At 46.0% G+C, this 17,944-nt stretch overlaps 1 protein-coding gene across 2 annotated transcripts in view; it reads left to right on the top strand.

Annotated features, from left to right (window-relative positions):
- The window catches only part of LOC142814548 (mothers against decapentaplegic homolog 3-like), a 64,315-nt gene that overhangs the window by 8,155 nt on the left and 38,216 nt on the right, over positions 1–17,944 (top strand). For both annotated transcript variants that reach the window (XM_075893409.1, XM_075893408.1), the window contains exons 3-5: positions 371–508; positions 7,115–7,183; positions 13,570–13,605. In XM_075893409.1, the coding sequence (XP_075749524.1) occupies positions 371–508; positions 7,115–7,183; positions 13,570–13,605 (243 nt within the window). The remainder of the gene's footprint in view (positions 1–370; positions 509–7,114; positions 7,184–13,569; positions 13,606–17,944) is intronic.

Raw genomic sequence — 17,944 nt, 5'->3', positions numbered from 1 at the left:
CACACTGCATCGACAAGCTGAAGCGACACCGCTCGCCAGATGGTGTAGACGATGTAGCAGCTTTGCAAGTTGTCAATAGCTTGATTTGCGGCACACAACTCGTTTAGAGCAATTAAGCTTTACCGAAGGAGGAAGCCCCAAGAAAAAAGCGATGCAGCAACGTGGAACATGTTGCAACACAGACAGGCGGCGCTCATTGTACTATGGAGGTTTAGGGATGTAGGATGGACATCCTGGAACTTGCCTTACCAAATCGGTGCATTCGTGATAAATTGTAGAAACAGCTTTGGGGTGTCATTAACTTTGCATATAGTACATATGCAGTTGAAATGCCCTGTCCTTAAGTGGCGTCCTTGCTTTTTCATTTCAGCATTGCCGCCAATCCTTGTACCGAGGCAGACAGGCGACTTACCCACAGAACTGCCCAGCTTGGACGATTATGCCAACTCGGTGCCTGACAACACCGACTTCCCGTCGAGCCTAGACGTTCAGGCTTTTCCTCTCACAGGTACTCTGTCACATTCATAGCGTAGCTGTCCCCACCTCTTTATGAGAACCGTCTCTACCATGCACAGAGTTGTGCAGTGAAACGAAGATACTGCATTTGTCCAAAGGTGGTTACCTGTGACAATTACTGTCAAACCCCTTTATAAGAGACACTGGTGTAAGACAAAGTTTGATGTGCCATGCAAACCGACTGCATATTTGTTGGTGTGGAGTTGCTTTTTTGTGATTATATTGCATAGAATTACTTTGAATGGCCACAAGGCTGCCTTGGTCACATGTGATGCATTACAACTTGTTCACAGCCAAAATGATGCAAGGTTTTTTCACAGAATGGTAAATGATGTCGTCAACTTCAATCGGAGAGATTCAAAAAAAGAATTAAAAATGGCCTTTTTGAGAAGATTATTTTCAAACATAAGTGTTTCTAGTAAGCCACGTAAGTTATTTATGAAGAAAGCAAAAGTACAATTAAAGCAAAAGAGGCAAAGTTAATATGTACAGAGTTTCATGACCCCAGTTTAAGTTGTTTTTCACTAATTGTTTTTTACAAGACAAAGTTGGATACCTTCGTTCTGGCATTAATGCCTAGCTCCTCAGTAAGTTTACTAAAAAATTGTGAATGGGGACCACAACTGCGTGTTCGATCGTATGTGGACACACCCAGTACTCCTTTAAGGGGGACGCAGCCCTTGAAAACCGAAAAATCGCGCAAAAGTCTGTCTTTGAAAAATCATATCATTTGGTTGTATGTACCATAAACTACCTATTCTGTAAATATCATTGCCTAATTTAACCCCAAAGTGAAAAAAAAAATGATATTTTCGAGGCCGCCGCAGTGCTCAAAACACTCGCAAAAGCCAAAATCACACCAAACTTCGCACGCGCATCATTCCGAGACCATTTGGTCATCCCGTACCATCTTGGTCCTGTTTTGACCGTGAATTTTTTCTCTTTCGTTTGTGGCCTTTCAAAATGGTGTCAACAGCGCGTTTGAGACGCTATTTTCATTACCCTGGGATGCGATGCGGAGATAGGAATAACCTGCTCGAGCAGGTTACTCCTATCTCAACGGCGAAAGCGTGCTCGCTATTGGCTGCTGCGCTGGCAGTGGGGGCGATCCCTCCCAGCAATGGTGCGTCCGGTGTGCTCGTCTCGCTGTTGCTCTATGCTCCGTCCACCTCGACAGACGTGTGGTTACGAGCCGCTTTTTGCCTTGTGCTGTATAGTGGAAACATATGAGTACAAAATCCCCGCGGCAACAAAATATTTCCGGATCCCCGACGAACGTTCTTAGAAGCTCATGGATTTTGTATCTCGCGGCAACGAAATGTTTTTGGACAACGATCCCGCATTAACGAATTTTCTACCACGGTGCGGGCCTTATTTTACCCTCCCGCCAAAGGTTAACTGTCGAAAATATGCTGGTATGCGTGTTATGCGCACTCAAAGTTTTTAAACGTCTGCTTTTGCCGCGCTAGCGTGGATACCGCCATGTTTGTTTACTTAAATCGGCGATGGGGTCTGTGTCCGGCAACATGCCTGGCCACACTGCAGCAGGTGATGGCAAATTATCATGCTGGAGTGCAGATGGCGCCGTTGGACGAGCTGCACGGCCGTTCAGTTCCACTGAACTGCACTTCCGTTCTGCAGCCGCTCGACCAAGGCTTAAGTCGGATGGAACGTTAAGTGTGCCTACAGGGAGAGGTTGATCCAGCGTCTGCTACTCAACCTCCGCCACAAGCGTGCCACCGACGTCAACTTGTGCATGGCTTTCGAGATGTTAGCGGCCACATGGTTTGCAACATCCCCATCCCTGATTGAGGCTTCAAGCACGCGGGCTTCACTACCACTGTGCAAGCATCACGCACGGATTGCGCCTCGGCCTTGCCAGACGAAGATTTGTACGAAGGCGCACGTGACGGCGAGAGTGGTGGCAGTACAGTGCCTCTATCCCTGACCAACGCCTGGGGGGAACTTTGAGACGTCGACATCCCAGATGAGCTCATCGTCGATGCGTTCGTTCGCGCCAATGACGATGTAGTCGTGTACGAGGAAGTGACCTACGAGGTGATTATCGAAAGCGTGCACGAAGCTGACGACGCCGAGGACCAAGAAGAGACGCACGCAGAGAAACCCAACCCTCGGGTTGTTTTGGATGCGCTGGACACCCTTCGTTCCTTCTTCGGCGCACATGATGACGACGTAGCTATAGACCACTTTTTTCAGTGCAAAGGGAGAGCTTTGAAGTTGTTGCATGGCAAGGGTTGGCAAAGTAAGTTGACAGAAAGCAATAAATTTTCGTTCTGCTGGCCGTACTGTTTTTATGTCTCGTACTCGAGGCAATAAAATTCTCGCGAAAACGAAATTTTTCGGCTTTCTCGGCGATTTCGTTATTGCTGGTTTTGACTGTATTTTTCACGAGTTTCTCTTTTTTTCTTTTTTCGCACAAGTTCTGTGCTCTTTATTTTTGTTGCTGTGCGTGATACCGGCAATGAGGCCGAAGACGGTGTGCAAGTTTAAAGTGCGAACACGCGGTATGGGGCTTCTATGAGAATCAAAATTCCGCTTTCCTGTTACAAGTGCCCAGTGGGTAGACGCTTGCAGCGGCGAAACTGTTCTGTCGGCTTTTACCAGTTCAGAATCCGAGACACCGTGTGTACATGGAGCCGCGAATGCATCGAGCATGTCCAAGATTGCCTGATTCAGCACTGTCACACCGGTCCCGTTAATTAGGGAGGCGATCGCCGGGCTAATCCCAAGGGCTGAAGTATCGGCCCCCCGAACCGCACCACGAAAGTGTGGACAATTTAGAAGTGGTCCTTTTTGGCGCGCCAGCGGACGCCGGCTGTGGCCCAAAGAACAAGTCAGAGCCGAGAGTTGACAAACAAAACAAAAATTATATTCTCAAAAATGGCAGATCAAAAACAATACACAAGTATGCACACTCCACAATAGTTGAGTACAATATGTCACCAATCAAACAACGTACTACACAGTACAATCAGCCTCACTGGAAACAACGGACACAGACAACAATACGCACTACAATGCAGTCGCATGCATTGAACAACCAAGACACTTAAAGACTAAAGAGATAGAAAACCTATTCAGTCCAAAGTTCTTGTAACCAAAGTCTGGATGATACTCTTCCGAGAATCACTCACTCAAAGTCCAGCGTTGCTGTCGTTCCGCTGCCCCGAAGTTTCTCTTCCAGGAAACCTCGCGTCTTCAATCGGCCACTCTCCAAGTTTCAAACTTCTTCGCCGGAAACACGTCGGCTTCACACACGCAGCTGTTGCCACGCGTCTTCGCTTGATAGCGGTAAACACACACTCTTGCCTGTAGCTCGAGTCGTCACCCCTCAGGTGGAAATCATCTTCTTCTCCTGCTTTGTCTCCACAGACAAAACCTTCGCCGACTACACGGCGGAATCCCTACGCGCTCTGGCACTAAATTCCATCTTCTCCTGATCTCTCACCTCGGCTGCTCGATTAAATACCCTCCGCGCGAAATTCCAGAAAGTTCTCGTCATTTCGTCGGCGCGATACGCAGCGAAGGCTGGGGAGGGGGCGAGACGATTCGAATGCTGTCCTCGACAGATGACTCAACCCGGCTTCAACCACGCCCCTTTCCATCTAGAAAATTCGAGTGCTTGCTCGGCCGCCGTGGTGGGGTGAGGAGGTTCCTCCGCAAGCCTACGCTTCCGAGAGGGGAGGGTCGCGCGCCCGGGGAATCTTTAGATGTTTGCTTTCTCTTTTTTTTTCTCTTTATCGTTGTCCTCGCGGCTCCACTCCAGCGTTTCGTCGCGAGAATTTGGCGGCGCGCCCTTTTGGAGCGCTCGTTCTGTGACAAGCACGTGCTCTGAATCGGTGTCGTTGAGCGTGACACCAAGTGTTGCTGAGATCTCCAGACCCAGCACTTCGTCTGCATCAGGATCATCGAGCGTGCTTGGGTCATCGACCTTTCATCTGCAGACGCATTTTCTAACTAAGGAAGAAATGAATGCGAATGCGAGATGCCGTTCGCGCTAAACTCGAATCTACACTAAGGACGCAGAAATAATTTGAACTGATGCAGCCGGCTCTCTTGCACCTGCAGTGACAAGTGACGGTGAACATTTCTCACTCGTCCAAATGAACATGTTTAACGTGGTGCTCAACTTCACAGTGTGAAATTATTGCTTGAAAGGTGGCATGACTATTCGAGAGAGCGCCAAGCTTGGACTGGCAACAAAGCTGGAAGTCGTGTGCTCTTTTTGTGGCACCATCGATAAAGTGTTGACATCACCCCCCAATTAGGACTCGCAGGTATTTGACGTGAATGTCCGCGCCATAGTGGCCGTGAAGCAAATAGGTAAGGGGCAAACGGCTCTCAACGATTTTCAGGCAGCCATGAACGTCTCTTATAGAGGTCTCTATCGTAAGACTTTCAGAAACATCTGAAAAAAAGATGTTCGGTAATGCAGAAGCCACTGCTCTGGGCAAGTTATATGCTGAATCTGCCACAGCAGTGATTACTACGTAAAAAAAGATGAACCCCACCTATAGCAAGGGCATCAACGTGGTGTAGACGGTACTCGGCTGAAAGTGTTGGCACACATCACATATCGGAGTGGCAACTGTGATTGACTTCTACACGGACCTCGTATTACATGCTGTAGTTATGTTGAACCACTGCATTAGATGTCAAACAGGCTCCAAACTTGCAGATGCAGCCTATGAAAGCTGGCATGAGCGCCATGTTTGCCAGAAAAACACTGATGCAAAATCTGGAAGCAAGGAGGTGGCAGCATCCCTCACTCTATTTAAGAGGTCTATTGACAAGCATGGCCTGCGGTGCACGCACCACCCTCAAGTCTGATGGGGACAGCCTTACATTCTGTGCCCTTACTGAAGATAATGATTACGGGCTAGTGCCTATAGTAAAAGAGGATTGTCTGAACTATGTTCAGAAAAGGATTGGAAGTGCACTTCAGGTGACAATCCACTGAGTGGGAAGGGGAAGCTGGCTAAAGCCCTCATTGAGAAGCTCACAGGCTGTCACGGTTGGGAATGGAGAAACAACTCCAGTGGTGTGACAGCATGCAGTGATGGCAACATATTGGCATGTCACATCAAGTGACCATGACTCTCGCCATGACCTCTGCCCGGGGGGAACCGAGTTGTTGTTCCACCATAGAGTTGCAGAAGCAAAGGGTGAGCCACAACCCAGGCACAAGCACAACCTACCAGGCTATGTTGCTGAAGCTATGTTGACCATCTACCAGTCACTTTCGCACGAGTGTCTCCTTCGGCGCTGCTTGGGAGCAAAGACTCTGAAGCTATGTTGCCCATCTACCAGTGACTTTCGCACCAGTGTGTCCTTCAGCGCTGCTTGGGAGCAAAGACTCAGAATGGGTCAGAGTCATTCCACTCTGTTCTCTGGTCGCTAATGCCAAAAGAGCAGCACTCGTCCTTGATTGCTGTAGAAACTGCGTTACAACGCCGGCTGTTGCAAAGCAATGTAAGTGATATCAAACGCTGTTGGGCTTTGACCATGGCACCTAGCCATCCAGCAAGCACTTGAAAGAGATACCCTATGTGTGAAAAAAAACTCCATATGGCACTTGGAGGAGATGGAGGGAAGACAAAAGAGGAAAAAAAGTGCACTAGGACGCCTGCTGAAGCTTTTTGAGGAAAACACACGTGCTGAACTTTCAAAGCCCGTTACAACAAAATGGATTTTTTGGCTAGTTGTGGTGCTGAGGAAAGCGATTTCTCTAGGACTCTTTGTCAGATTTGTGTGCCATTTTTTTTTTCCCGGATGATTTTGCCAGGGTCTATCAAGCTTCTTTTTTTTTTTAAATTGGTGCCTATAATTATTAATAAACAATTTATTTGTGAAAAATGTCATCATTACTGGCTACATCAAATTCAAAGCTGCATAAAAATTTTGAGAGGGCAAAAAAAAACGGCTCTTAAGCGCCTAGGGTATCTATTCAGGGATAACCACAAAATTTCATTCTTTTAGTATGTCTTGGGATTTCTTCGGGCTTTCTCAGACACACAAGTGAACCACCCAGTTATGCCTCAGTAACTCTAGAACCGCTGAACACAATTTCATGAAACTTTGCAGTTTCTCTAGTTTTTTTGCAGTGAATTTACCCTGAAACTTTCATCCAGATATCTCGAAAAATAAAAATTTTGGTTTCCAGGGTACAGTAGACCCTCTGTAAATAGAAATCTATTCAGTGGAACTGCGGCCTAAATGAAACAGCTGCCTCTGATATGATTGGTTTCGTCCTTGTATTTTGCATTCCTGTTCATCTCTCAGTGAACAGATTTTTCGTTAAATGGAACATATTGTTTCCTAGCCTCCTCACGTTCCGTTTAATGAGATTCTACTGTACGTTATGAGTGGTCACCTTAGGGAATATTTTACAAGGGTGGTTGAAGAGGGACAGGCTGTTGTGTACTGAGTAGTATTGCTGCAGTGGAGTGTGCGATGACTCGTGCTCCTGCAAAACCATTCTAATCGGCAAGCGTTTTCAAGTGATTTAAGCGCATTGTCGTGACACCCTTTTTGCGAAGCATACAGCACATTGGTGTCTTCCACTATGCTTTTACAGAGACACCTCCGCCGGGTTACATGAGCGAAGACGGAGAAACCACTGATCAAAATGGCGCTGACAGCATGGGTAAGTTGTGAGATGTTCCCGACTCAATAAAATTGGGTACTGTGCCTTGTGTATTGAGTGGTACCCTTGAGCTGATATTATTTGCTGTTAATTCTCTCTTCTGAACGCTTCTGTTTAAGACACTGAACCTAAATGAAGGCATCAATGGCTCTGGGATGCAAAGCCCATCAGCTCAACACATACGTCTAGGAGGCATGTTCACAGACTACTGGTTTTCACCCACGAAAAATTCTGTTCAGAAAAACAGTGTAAAAAAGAAAATCATATATTATGATTATTAATGTTATTATTATATTTTCAAATACTGTCTTACCCTGTGCCTTTTAAGTTTTGTCATCCAGGTGAAATATGTCTGGTGCCGTCGCCGAATCTACTGATGTGCACTGTTAACACTTTATCTACTGATGTGCACTGTTAACACTTTATCTGGCCTTGCGCGCCTTGCAAGTGAGTCGAGAAGTTGTGCTCTTGACCTTATGTCAGTGTGAAAGAAAAAAAGGAAAGGGGCATAGGGAGGGGAAGTAACGGTTCTAAAATCTCTTGCCATTGCTCTGTCCTGCACAGAATGCTGCCTAAGGGGGGACGTGGGTTCTAAAATTTTTTTTTTTTCAATTTTTTGCTCAATCTTCACCAAACAATACTACCTAAGCTAGTTTTCCATGCTGATTTCAAATCTCCAATTTGTTTCTTAATATTTCTAGTGGTTTAAAAAATATGAAGGTCTGAATCTTAATTAATTGCGTACTTCTTACAGGACTTTTTGGCAACTTATTCTTGCTAAATCCAAAAAGTGAATGCATAATCCCAATGCTGGGGACTCTGTAGGGGTTGATGCTATTTTTATTCATTTGAAGCCATTTTATAAACAAGAAAATGGACGAACACATATGGTCACTATATTACAATAAATTTCTCTCACTAAAATCTTCAATGGTAATTTTTGAAGTGATGCTAGAGAAATAGAAACAGCATCACCGCCTAGATCATGTCAAGACGAATAAAATGATACCAACTTTGTCGCATTCACTCAAGTTTAACATAGGAAAAACCCCCGTGAGGCCGAGTGCAATGTGCAATAACATCGAACTGAGAAAAACGCCTTTGAAGTTTCACTAAATGCTAAATTTCACTGTACCCACCCAGAATAGTGATCACAGCTTGTTCTAGAACTATAAAATAGTCATTGACTCAGCATGAGAATTATTATTTTTTTACTTTGTGGTCGTTCCAGTGCTTTGCAAGTGAAAGGAACACAAAAAAATTATGTAATAATGTTGTCCTAGGATAGACAATAGATTTACACAATGTTTAGGTCTAAAACCAAGAATATTTATTTTTGCGAAAATTCTCACTATTTGCCATCATGACTGTTTACAGCAGACCAGGGCTGTAAGCAGAGTCCCCTGCTGGCTTGTGACGCTTTGAAAGTCTTTCCTTTATTGAACTGCTGTCGATATGCTCTCTTCGCGATTTTTGCAGCCTGCCCTTGTCCTTCTCAAGGCTGCGATGCACCAAGTTATTGCCAGCGCTGTAGCCCAGCTTCTCGGCAATTTCCACGTTGCTCTTGGTTGTGCCTTGGTTGAAGCGGCTGATGGCTTCGGCAACTGCTCTTTCAATGCTCCGCAAGGATGCATGCTGAGTTTTGGGGGCCTGCTGCCAAATCATGGCGTGCAGGCTCTCATTTGGGTTCTGGGTGATCCCATCGCTGCACCTTTCCAAGAGGGCATTGTTGCTCAGCCGCCTAAACACAGGCTCCAAAGCCTCAGTTACGAAATCAGGCAGGCTGTCCTTGTGTGGTGGCGGCTTCTCATTTTTCGCAAGAGCTCTCTGAAATTTGCACCAGGATTCAGGGCTTAAAGGCAAAGGTCATGCTTTGGTGTACATGATTATGCAGTCGCTTGTGTACATGATTTATGCAGTCCTTTTTGGCCATCTTTATGAAGCCGTACACCTCTTTTTCTGTGAGTGCATGGAATGTCCTGCTGTCGCCGTCTGACAGCATTGTCGTATAACGAAGCTTGTGCTTTTCAAGGACCGCTCAAACAAGCGTAGTGCTGCCTCCACTTCCATCTGGCCAGCATTACAATCAACATTCTTCTGGCACAGAGGGGCATGCTGAATGAGCCAGGCAGAATGTCCTGCTTCTTCTTCCTCGATAGCACGATATGGTCTATCACGAGGCCACTATACATCTCAACAATGCAGCCAACACATGCATGCGAGCTATGTCCACGTGTAAGCCAGGTGCCGTCATAAATGACGTCGACGTTTCCGGGCGCGTTGCCGAACTCCGCATGGAGCTCCTTGATGTGAGCAACGCTCGCCGCTTCGCATTTGGCAGCAGTCGCACAGCAGGCTTCTTTCATTATATTCATGTGGCTTTGGTAACTCTTGTGGTGAAGCCCTCGATGCGAAATATTCATCCTGGCGAAGAAGGAACGTCAGAGCCGTTGCCCCCTTGCCGATACTGTTGATGGCCTTCATGGCACGCATATTAACTTCAAAAGGCTTATTTTGGCGTCGGTCTCATCGGCTGTACGTGTGGACGAAAAACGCGCTTCGCGAAAATCACAACTGCCGCACGTGGCTATGAGCTTCGAACACAGCCCGTACTCTTTCTTGGCCTTTGAAACAGTGACGCTTCTTTCACCGCATTCTGGGCACGCGACAAGTCCAAATAACGAGCGTATCGCCGCCAGATCAACAATAACAAATTCTGTCCCGTTTACTTTGCCACCATCCTCCAGATCAATATCTAGTAACTCGAACTTACGTTCCGTCGCGCACTGTGATGCGAGTGATGCCTTCAAGCCCGCTGCATTTCTCGCGCACTCAGCAAACTCGTTCGCCGAATAAAACGCCGTGTCAATGCGGTCTAGGATGCTGCTGGAAGTGCAAGATGACGATCCGACGACGACACAATCCGATGAGGTGCTGCTGCAAAGCACAGGAGAGTGCACCGCTTCGGACACAAGCGGCTGCGCGCCGTCATCGGAATGCGCCGCTTTGGCGGCATCGGGCGAAATCGGCTGCTTTCTTCTGGTGGGCGTTCCACGGGCGCTTCCGTTTTTTGCCGTACGCTTGGTGCGTCTTCTTCTTTAGACGAGCGTCGCCAGTCATGCCGGCAAAAGACGGAATGTCGGTGCGTCGGTTGCGTACCACAAGCAAGCACGTGCGGGAAGCAGACGAACAACGTGCGCGAACGGGAACCGGCGGCGGACGAAGAATATACAAAAAAAAAGCGCGGGCAACGTTGGCCACATCAGCTAATGGGAAGCGAGGAACAGGGGGCTCGCCTGGTGCGCTCGCGCTCCGGCCAATCAGGGGCCTGGAAGGGGGCTCCAGAAAAGGGGCGAGGGCAGCCGTTCTGTTTAAGCGACGCCATTTTGAAGGGTGACAAAATGCGCACAGAGGAATCAGCTTCAAAACAAGCCCAAGATGGCGGCGATCGGCCAACTGCTTCGCCAGCGGCGCGCGCGGGAAGTTTGAACGAATTTGACTTGCCGTGGGTTGTTTTGCGGCTCCCGTGGCGACTTCATAATCAATTTTAATCCATTTACTGATCGAATTCAGCGTTCACAATTTGAGAACATGTGCTTATCGGTCTAAAAATTTCAAATATCGCATTTTCTCAATATCGACTTTTTGGCCATGTTTCACCATTCTAAGACCCGCGTTTCCCCTTAAGCCCCCTTAGCCGCAGCACACTGGAGCCTTGCGAAAAAGCGTGTCAAGATATTGTAGGGGTTGTTAGTACTAGTCAAAGGACACAGCAATTTTGTTCAATAACTCATGCGTATGTATGCCACATAATTGTGTGTACTAGTATGATTGCTGACGTCCAAGAAATTATTGTCAATTATTTGGGGTCGTGTTTGACATTTCTGCAGTCCTAAGAAGTAACAAACAAAACTGTACACAGTCTTTTCTTTTTTCACCTTGTCCACTCGTTCGTGCTCCAAGAATCGCGACATTTGAGCTCACCAACCCGGCAGATACACATTTGCATTTGCCGAGGCTGTCAAAGAATTTGACAGGCGCTGCAAATGCTGATGTTGAATTCAGCATTGTTTGTACAGTAGAGTGGTTCTCAAAATTCTGCTTTTATTAAAATAGCAGCGCTCATGTTCACTGTTCACAATTTAGGCAATATTGAATGGTTTGTACTTTGACATATTTTTTTAAAGATGTAAGCTATCTTTGGTTTGTGTAATAAAAATGGCAATTTTCTTTTTCGTAACCTGCTACAAGTTCACATTTTCCTGTTTCAGAAGTACCTTAAAAACTGGAATATAGGCTCCATTTTTTTTCAAAATAACACAATGAATAGTTGACCTTCGTCTTATATATCGACCTTTAGCAGAAAAGATGTGCAAGACTTGCAACAGTGGGCAGCTGAAGTCAAAAGTCTTTATTCCCATCGTGAGCATCAACAGCAGTGCCATTAGGCGAGGCTAGGCAAAGCCTACAGTGTTCTAGCAACGTCATTTAGCTTCGATTATCTGCTCTCAGTTTTCCTTTTTCTATTTCCTTCAGGAATCAGTGGTAGTCAATGGCAGTGTACGGTAGGCTTTAAGAAAAATGTTATCGAGTATGCCGAAACACACGGCCGCCTGGTGGCACAACGGGAATTTGGTGCATCGGAGCAAAGTGTCCGATAATGGAGGAGCCAAAAGCAGCACATAACATCCTGCAACAACTAAAAAGAAACATTGTATCGTGGACGGACTGCAATGCACCCCGAACCAGGCACACTACTCGCCGAATTCATCCGGGAGCTGCGTGCAAGGTCGCTACCCGTAACAGTGGACTGCATCTGTGTGAATGCTCTCGAGATAGCGCCCACTCTGGGCTCACGAGGGTGGTGCAATATGAGGAATTGCCATAATAGGTGCGCCGATTTATGACGCGGAAAGACTTTGCACTGAGGCAGCGTACTTTCATCTTTACGCAAATGCTGCATTAGCAATGCATTAGATACAACGGAGGACGATCCACTGTGGGACGCAGTATACTAGTGAAAAACAGACGTCATCGGATTCAAGTTTGGACGAGTCTGAGTGACAGCACTTTGTGGCCCTCTGGCGTTTAACCTTGAAGGTTAGTGTCGAAATGAAAAAGATGTCACCACAGGGCGGCTGGTTGTGTTGCGTATTTACCAAGGTAAGGTTGCGCCGTGATACATTGTAATGTTTTTAAAAAGTTTCTTTTCCGGGGATTCAAAGTTTGGGGGGTCGACCTATATTCTGGTCTGACCTATATTCCGGTTTTCACGGTAGCATTTCACTGCTCCAAAAATTGCTACGAATTCTAGTTTGGAACCCTGTGCAATGCTATAAAAAGGAACGTTCAGATCTTTCATCTGCTCATGCATACATGTCAGTAGTGGTGTTTGTCTATATGAGCATTAAACAAATTTTTCAGAAGTCTGTTTAGCTTGCATTGAACTGCTTATCTCTATTTTCATCTTGGTTCTCATGTCTTCTCCTGATTACCCTCTGGGTTCTCGTGTTGGCTGTGGTGGTTTGAAAACCTGAGCACGAGTTTTCTTTTTTTTGAATCATCATTCTTTTCATAGTCACATTGGCCTGGGCTGAAGGAAACATTAGGTTATCTTTAGTTGGTCAGTTGGTGTTTGTGTCACCTGTGGTGTTGTAATTAAAGTGTGAACATTTTTCGTTCGTCTGAGGTCAAGTGTACAGCAATGCTAAGAATCGCTTATCTATTGTTTTCTCTGGGTTATACTATACCTCTGTCAGCTGTGATATTTTGATAACTTGAACACGCACTTACATTGCACATATGTTCTATATTAATTTGTGGTAAGTATGATCAATTCATCAGCATTGAATGCTTTCTAAAAACTACTATTTCTCGTGTTTCCCAGAAATAAAAAAAGTTGGAATCAACAATGATATTTGCATCCAGAAAGTAGCTCCAAAACGAGCCCTTTGGTGCTCCAAAACTCCCCTTTTTCCACTCCAAAGCTGCTCGAAAACACTGATGCCTTCTTTCACCCTTGCAATGTGCCAAGAGAATCGGTCATGATGATGATGATTTGTGGGGTTTAACGTCCCAAAACCACCATTTGATTATGAGAGACGCCGTAGTGGAGGGCTCCGGAAATTTTGACCACCTGGGGTTCTTTAACGTGCACCCAAATCTGAGTACACGGGCCTACAACATTTCCGCCTCCATCGGAAATGCAGCCGCCGCAGCCGGGAATCGAACCCGCGACCTGCGGGTCAGCAGCCGAGTACCTTAGCCACTAGACCACCGCGGCAAGGCCAAGAGAATCGGCCAAAAGTGCAGAGGAGTGATGTGCAGTCTTGACTTGCATTGGCTTTGCACCAATTTATTTGATGTATTCTTTCCTTTTCTTGCAGATACGGTACTCCTCTCTTCACCCAGCCCTTCACCAGGTTTGTAACAGTTTGCTTTCTAGTCATGCTGTGGTACTTTTGCTTAGTAAGGCCAACTTCAAAACAGTTTATTTGGCCAAGTTGGTTAAATATGAATAGTGCACTAGGAATGCTTCTTTCGCAAAGCTGCTGTGCTACCGTCAAATCTAGATAATTCGAGCTCAAAGGAGCCTGAATATTTGTTTGAATTAAAAGAAGTTCTAAATATTGAAAGCTAATTGAACGGAGAGCTAACACATGAGGGGGAAGTTTCAGAAGACTTGCATTTATTCATAAATCACGAGACACTAGGCTTGCGCAAATATTCGAATGCTTCAAATATTCGGACGAATAGTAGAGTATTCGTAATGAACAAATAAATGTATTAATCTGCATGTCACCACCTGTAAAGGTGGTTTCACTGCAATGTAGGAGTGCTAAACCATGAAAACACTTATCCAGGGGAAGTTTGCTTTGCCGCGAAGCCCCTCTTCAAATTTAAAGGGGCCCTGCAACATTTACTAAATATGGTCAGAAAACGCTGCCGATCGGTAGTTGAGGCTACCGAGAACAAGCAAGGCAAATATAGCGCAGCACGCTGCTTGTTATTCACAATAAAATCTCAAAGCTAAAAATTGCTTTCTTTTCTCGGCAAATGACACCAAAAGCTCAAAGATCACTTGTCACAGCCATTGGTTGATTTGAGCATGGCGCGCTGTCGTTACCGGAACCGCCACGGGAGGTCGCCGCTTGTCTGTGAGTACGTGCGCGATCGCACTGAAAAGCCACCCATTCGTAGAAAAAAAAAAATAAGAGGTGTTCAAGGTCACAAAGTGCTTGTGACATTTTTTTTTTCCGTGTCATTCATTCCTGCTTAACTTCCAGCTATTTAGTCGGGACGAGAAGAGAGAATGCAATAGACCTCTCCCTGTTTGTAAACAGTGTGACTTCACTGCGGGCACCTCGCCCCCTACACCCTCTCTCGGAGCAGCTGCTGGTTGGCAAGAAAGTTTCTCTGGCGGCATCTTTATGCATAGCAGAGCTGCGTGTCTGCATTCTTTCGACAGAAATTTCTACATTGCTATGTTCTAAAGTCACAGCCTTTGAAAGAAGGGGGTCGCGGAAGGGTCACTGCTCATAGTGTGGGAATTCGCTCGTCGTAGTTAAAGAAACTTTGTTTAGAATACTGAGAGATGCGAATAGCACGCAGTGGGCTTCACTACGTAGATGGCAGCCACAAAAAAAAAAATCTCGTCTTTTTCGAAAGCGAGCATTTTGAATGTACACGACTACTGGCACTTTGAGAAATATATGCATGGCATGGATGTAAAATTGCTCTCATCGTGGCATGTGCAATGCAGTTTTTAACGAGGTAAAGCATTGGCAACAGCATGGTTTTGAGCTGCTGTGCGCAATGTCACGGATAAGATTCTCATTCATTGCCCAAAAGTCTCATTGGAGATGAATTTAAGAAACCCACTTGTTGCCGTGGGTTAAGCTGAAGTTAACATAATCTCGTGAAAATCAAAGTGAAGTTCTGCCGCTGCATTTCTCGAAAACCCAGTGAAAATTCATGTAATGTCAAACCCGACATCTTAATAATATATATTATCTGGCACAGTTACATTGCTGCATTTGACACCTATAACGTGTTTGCGTACCTATCGCTGCTTTAGGCCTGATACACAAACTTCTAACGCGCATTTTCACATCATAAGGATCGAGCCGTAAAAGTACAAAGTAGATAAGAAACCAAAATCTCCGCTGTTTCTATTGACACGTATCTGGTATCTGATATTATAAGTTATAGCCGTGATGAAGCATATATAGGCCCGTTTACATTGACCCGACGAGAGCGCGTTGAGTCAAAATAAACAGATTTTCTGGACTCGCCCGCCCCATGTATAAGCGGACGCGTCGGGGCGGAGAGTCGTCGCGGCGAGTCCCGTCGACCCGGAGACAGGGGGTAGGTTCACCGAACTCTCCGCGCTCAGAAAGGGCATGTATAACCGGTCACGCTGAGTTGAGGGCTCGTGACCTCTCCCGCCCGTCGCCGTCTCCGCTTCCCCTGTCCCCATCAGTCCGACGTTGCTCTCTCTCTGTCGGCCGGTACGCGCGGAGGACATCGTTCTGTTATGCGGTAAATGCAGATCACTTTTACGTTTAAATCTTGCTTGGCACGTCCTACGAGAGCTTGTTGGGTATCGTTCTCACGACGGGTGATTTTGCTCTGCCCGTAGCAGGAAATCGGCTTGTGCGCCAGAAATCTCAAATACGTGCACATGAACGCTTTAATAAAGTTTCTGGTCACCTCGCCATCAGAATACATTTGCATAAATTCACAGAATTTCCTACTAATGCGCAGCATTCCAACTCCGCTTGCATTTATTTTGCGTTCTTCACAGCCAGGTTCGACTATGAAAAGGCAAATACTTTCGGGTATTTTATTCTTTGTAAGTTTTGTTTTGGGTTTTTTTGCAAGTGGTGTAAATTGACTTTACCACAAAAATTAAGTGCCTTTACCAATACATGTAATTTCCCCCTGAGGAAAAGCGTAGTCCAGGGTTGGTTTCACTCTTTTTAATTCGTGTTTCATGAATCCCTGAATGGACTTAGGCATTTCGAACGTTTTTTCGGGTTTTGGAGGAGATGAGGGTCGTTCCACGCCAAATATCCCAGACAGTACGCTAGACCATATACGATTACACTCTAAAAAGTAATGGTTAGTCACTTTACTACACTATTCATTTTTGGAACCAATTTTCTAAAGAAAATTTTAATTTCTTAAATATGGTGGCAGTTGGGTTGCGACGAAACTTCGAAAAAGTGAAATATTATACGCAGCACGGTAAAACGATTCTAGTCGGTAGGAAAAGAACCGAATTTCCTTGTTAAAACGCATTCACCACTAGTGTATGTTAATGTGCTTTGCGGGGAAGCAGTGCAGTGTTCTTGACCAAAGTCAGAAATTTTTACAGCTTTTCAACTTTTTTAGAGACAACGCAGCTGCATAGCTTGCTTGCATTGTTGACGGTAAGTGGGGGAAAAACACGAGTCGCGAAGACAGTAGTTTGGAAGCGCTGGCACATGAACTTTGAAAAATTTGCAATATTGTTCATGCTCAGGCACTTATAGGTCTGTGTGACGCTCCATATAAAAAATATACACTTTGGATCATTTCAAAGGGTGCAGAAACGATATTTATTTCTGTAAGTTTAATACGAATCTTTGTTTTACGCGAGAAAATATTATTTATATTCGGTACGGCGAATTCCTGGAGAGACCAGCCAGGGGTGAACAGGGGACGGTGCGTCAGGCTGCGGATACGCCTGCGGCGAGCGCTGTGCCGCAACAGAACCACTGCTGCCATCGCGTTGCGCAGTGTTAGCCAAGACACCAACACAACCATAAAGTACAGCTGGTGCAAACTGAGAAAAAATTCCAAGACAGCCATCGCGGTGGCGGAGCGACAACTGCGTAAACAACCGCAGCCCACAGCGGCGAGAGCGCAGGCTTGGAGGAGCGGAAACTGGTACCGGAAGACGGGCTTTGGGCTCGCCTCAACGCAAAGCGTCGCTGCGATCACCGCTCACTTCAACTCGTCCGTGCGACTTCATATAAACTCGAGCGCGTCGAGGTAAGCTGAACCCGCCACTCAACTCAGCCCGCCCCCGTCGCGTCCATGTACACGGGGCTTATGCAGATTCGGCAACGCTACAACATGCTTATAGCTCATGCATAGTCGTATATATCACCAGGATATTATGCACTTCTATTTTTCTGCACGCCGCACGTACGCTGAGATGTACCCACTCACAGATGATCCCGCCGAATGTATTTTTACCTTGACTACAATGTCAGATCGTAAAGTTCCATTGACAATCAGTTACTGAAACCGGCTCGCAACGAATGCCAGTGTTTTCGCAACCTGGACACATCGCATTATTCACACTGCACACATTCCCAGTTTCACCGTACGTAAAGATGAACCAATATTGTCGATGCCTTTCAACGCACACTACATGCCACAGTCAACAATGCACATTTTTGAAGACGATGCCGCTGTTCCTCGCACAGGCCGCCACGTGTGTTCACTTCTCCGAGATAAACAGCCAGCCAGCGTGACGAATATTTCATTACGCACTTTATCACACACCTAGATGTTCTCTGACACATGCCACAGCTAATGTTGCCACTGTGAGATGAAGATTAAGCTTTCAAAAAGAAATAAAATGCCCCAAACACCGAGCGACTGCACCCCACTCAGCCACCGGCGGGAGTGTTTTGCCAACCACCTCTTTGCACGTGCACCAGTGACGTCATGTTGTGACGTACCCCGGTAGAGGTCTATTGCAGCGTG

The sequence above is a fragment of the Rhipicephalus microplus genome, chromosome 4, assembly GCF_043290135.1.
Source record: "Rhipicephalus microplus isolate Deutch F79 chromosome 4, USDA_Rmic, whole genome shotgun sequence".
NCBI lineage: Eukaryota > Metazoa > Arthropoda > Arachnida > Ixodida > Ixodidae > Rhipicephalus > Rhipicephalus microplus.
The sequence above is the reverse complement of the archived record's forward strand: the minus strand, read 5'-3'. Positions and strand labels throughout refer to the sequence as shown.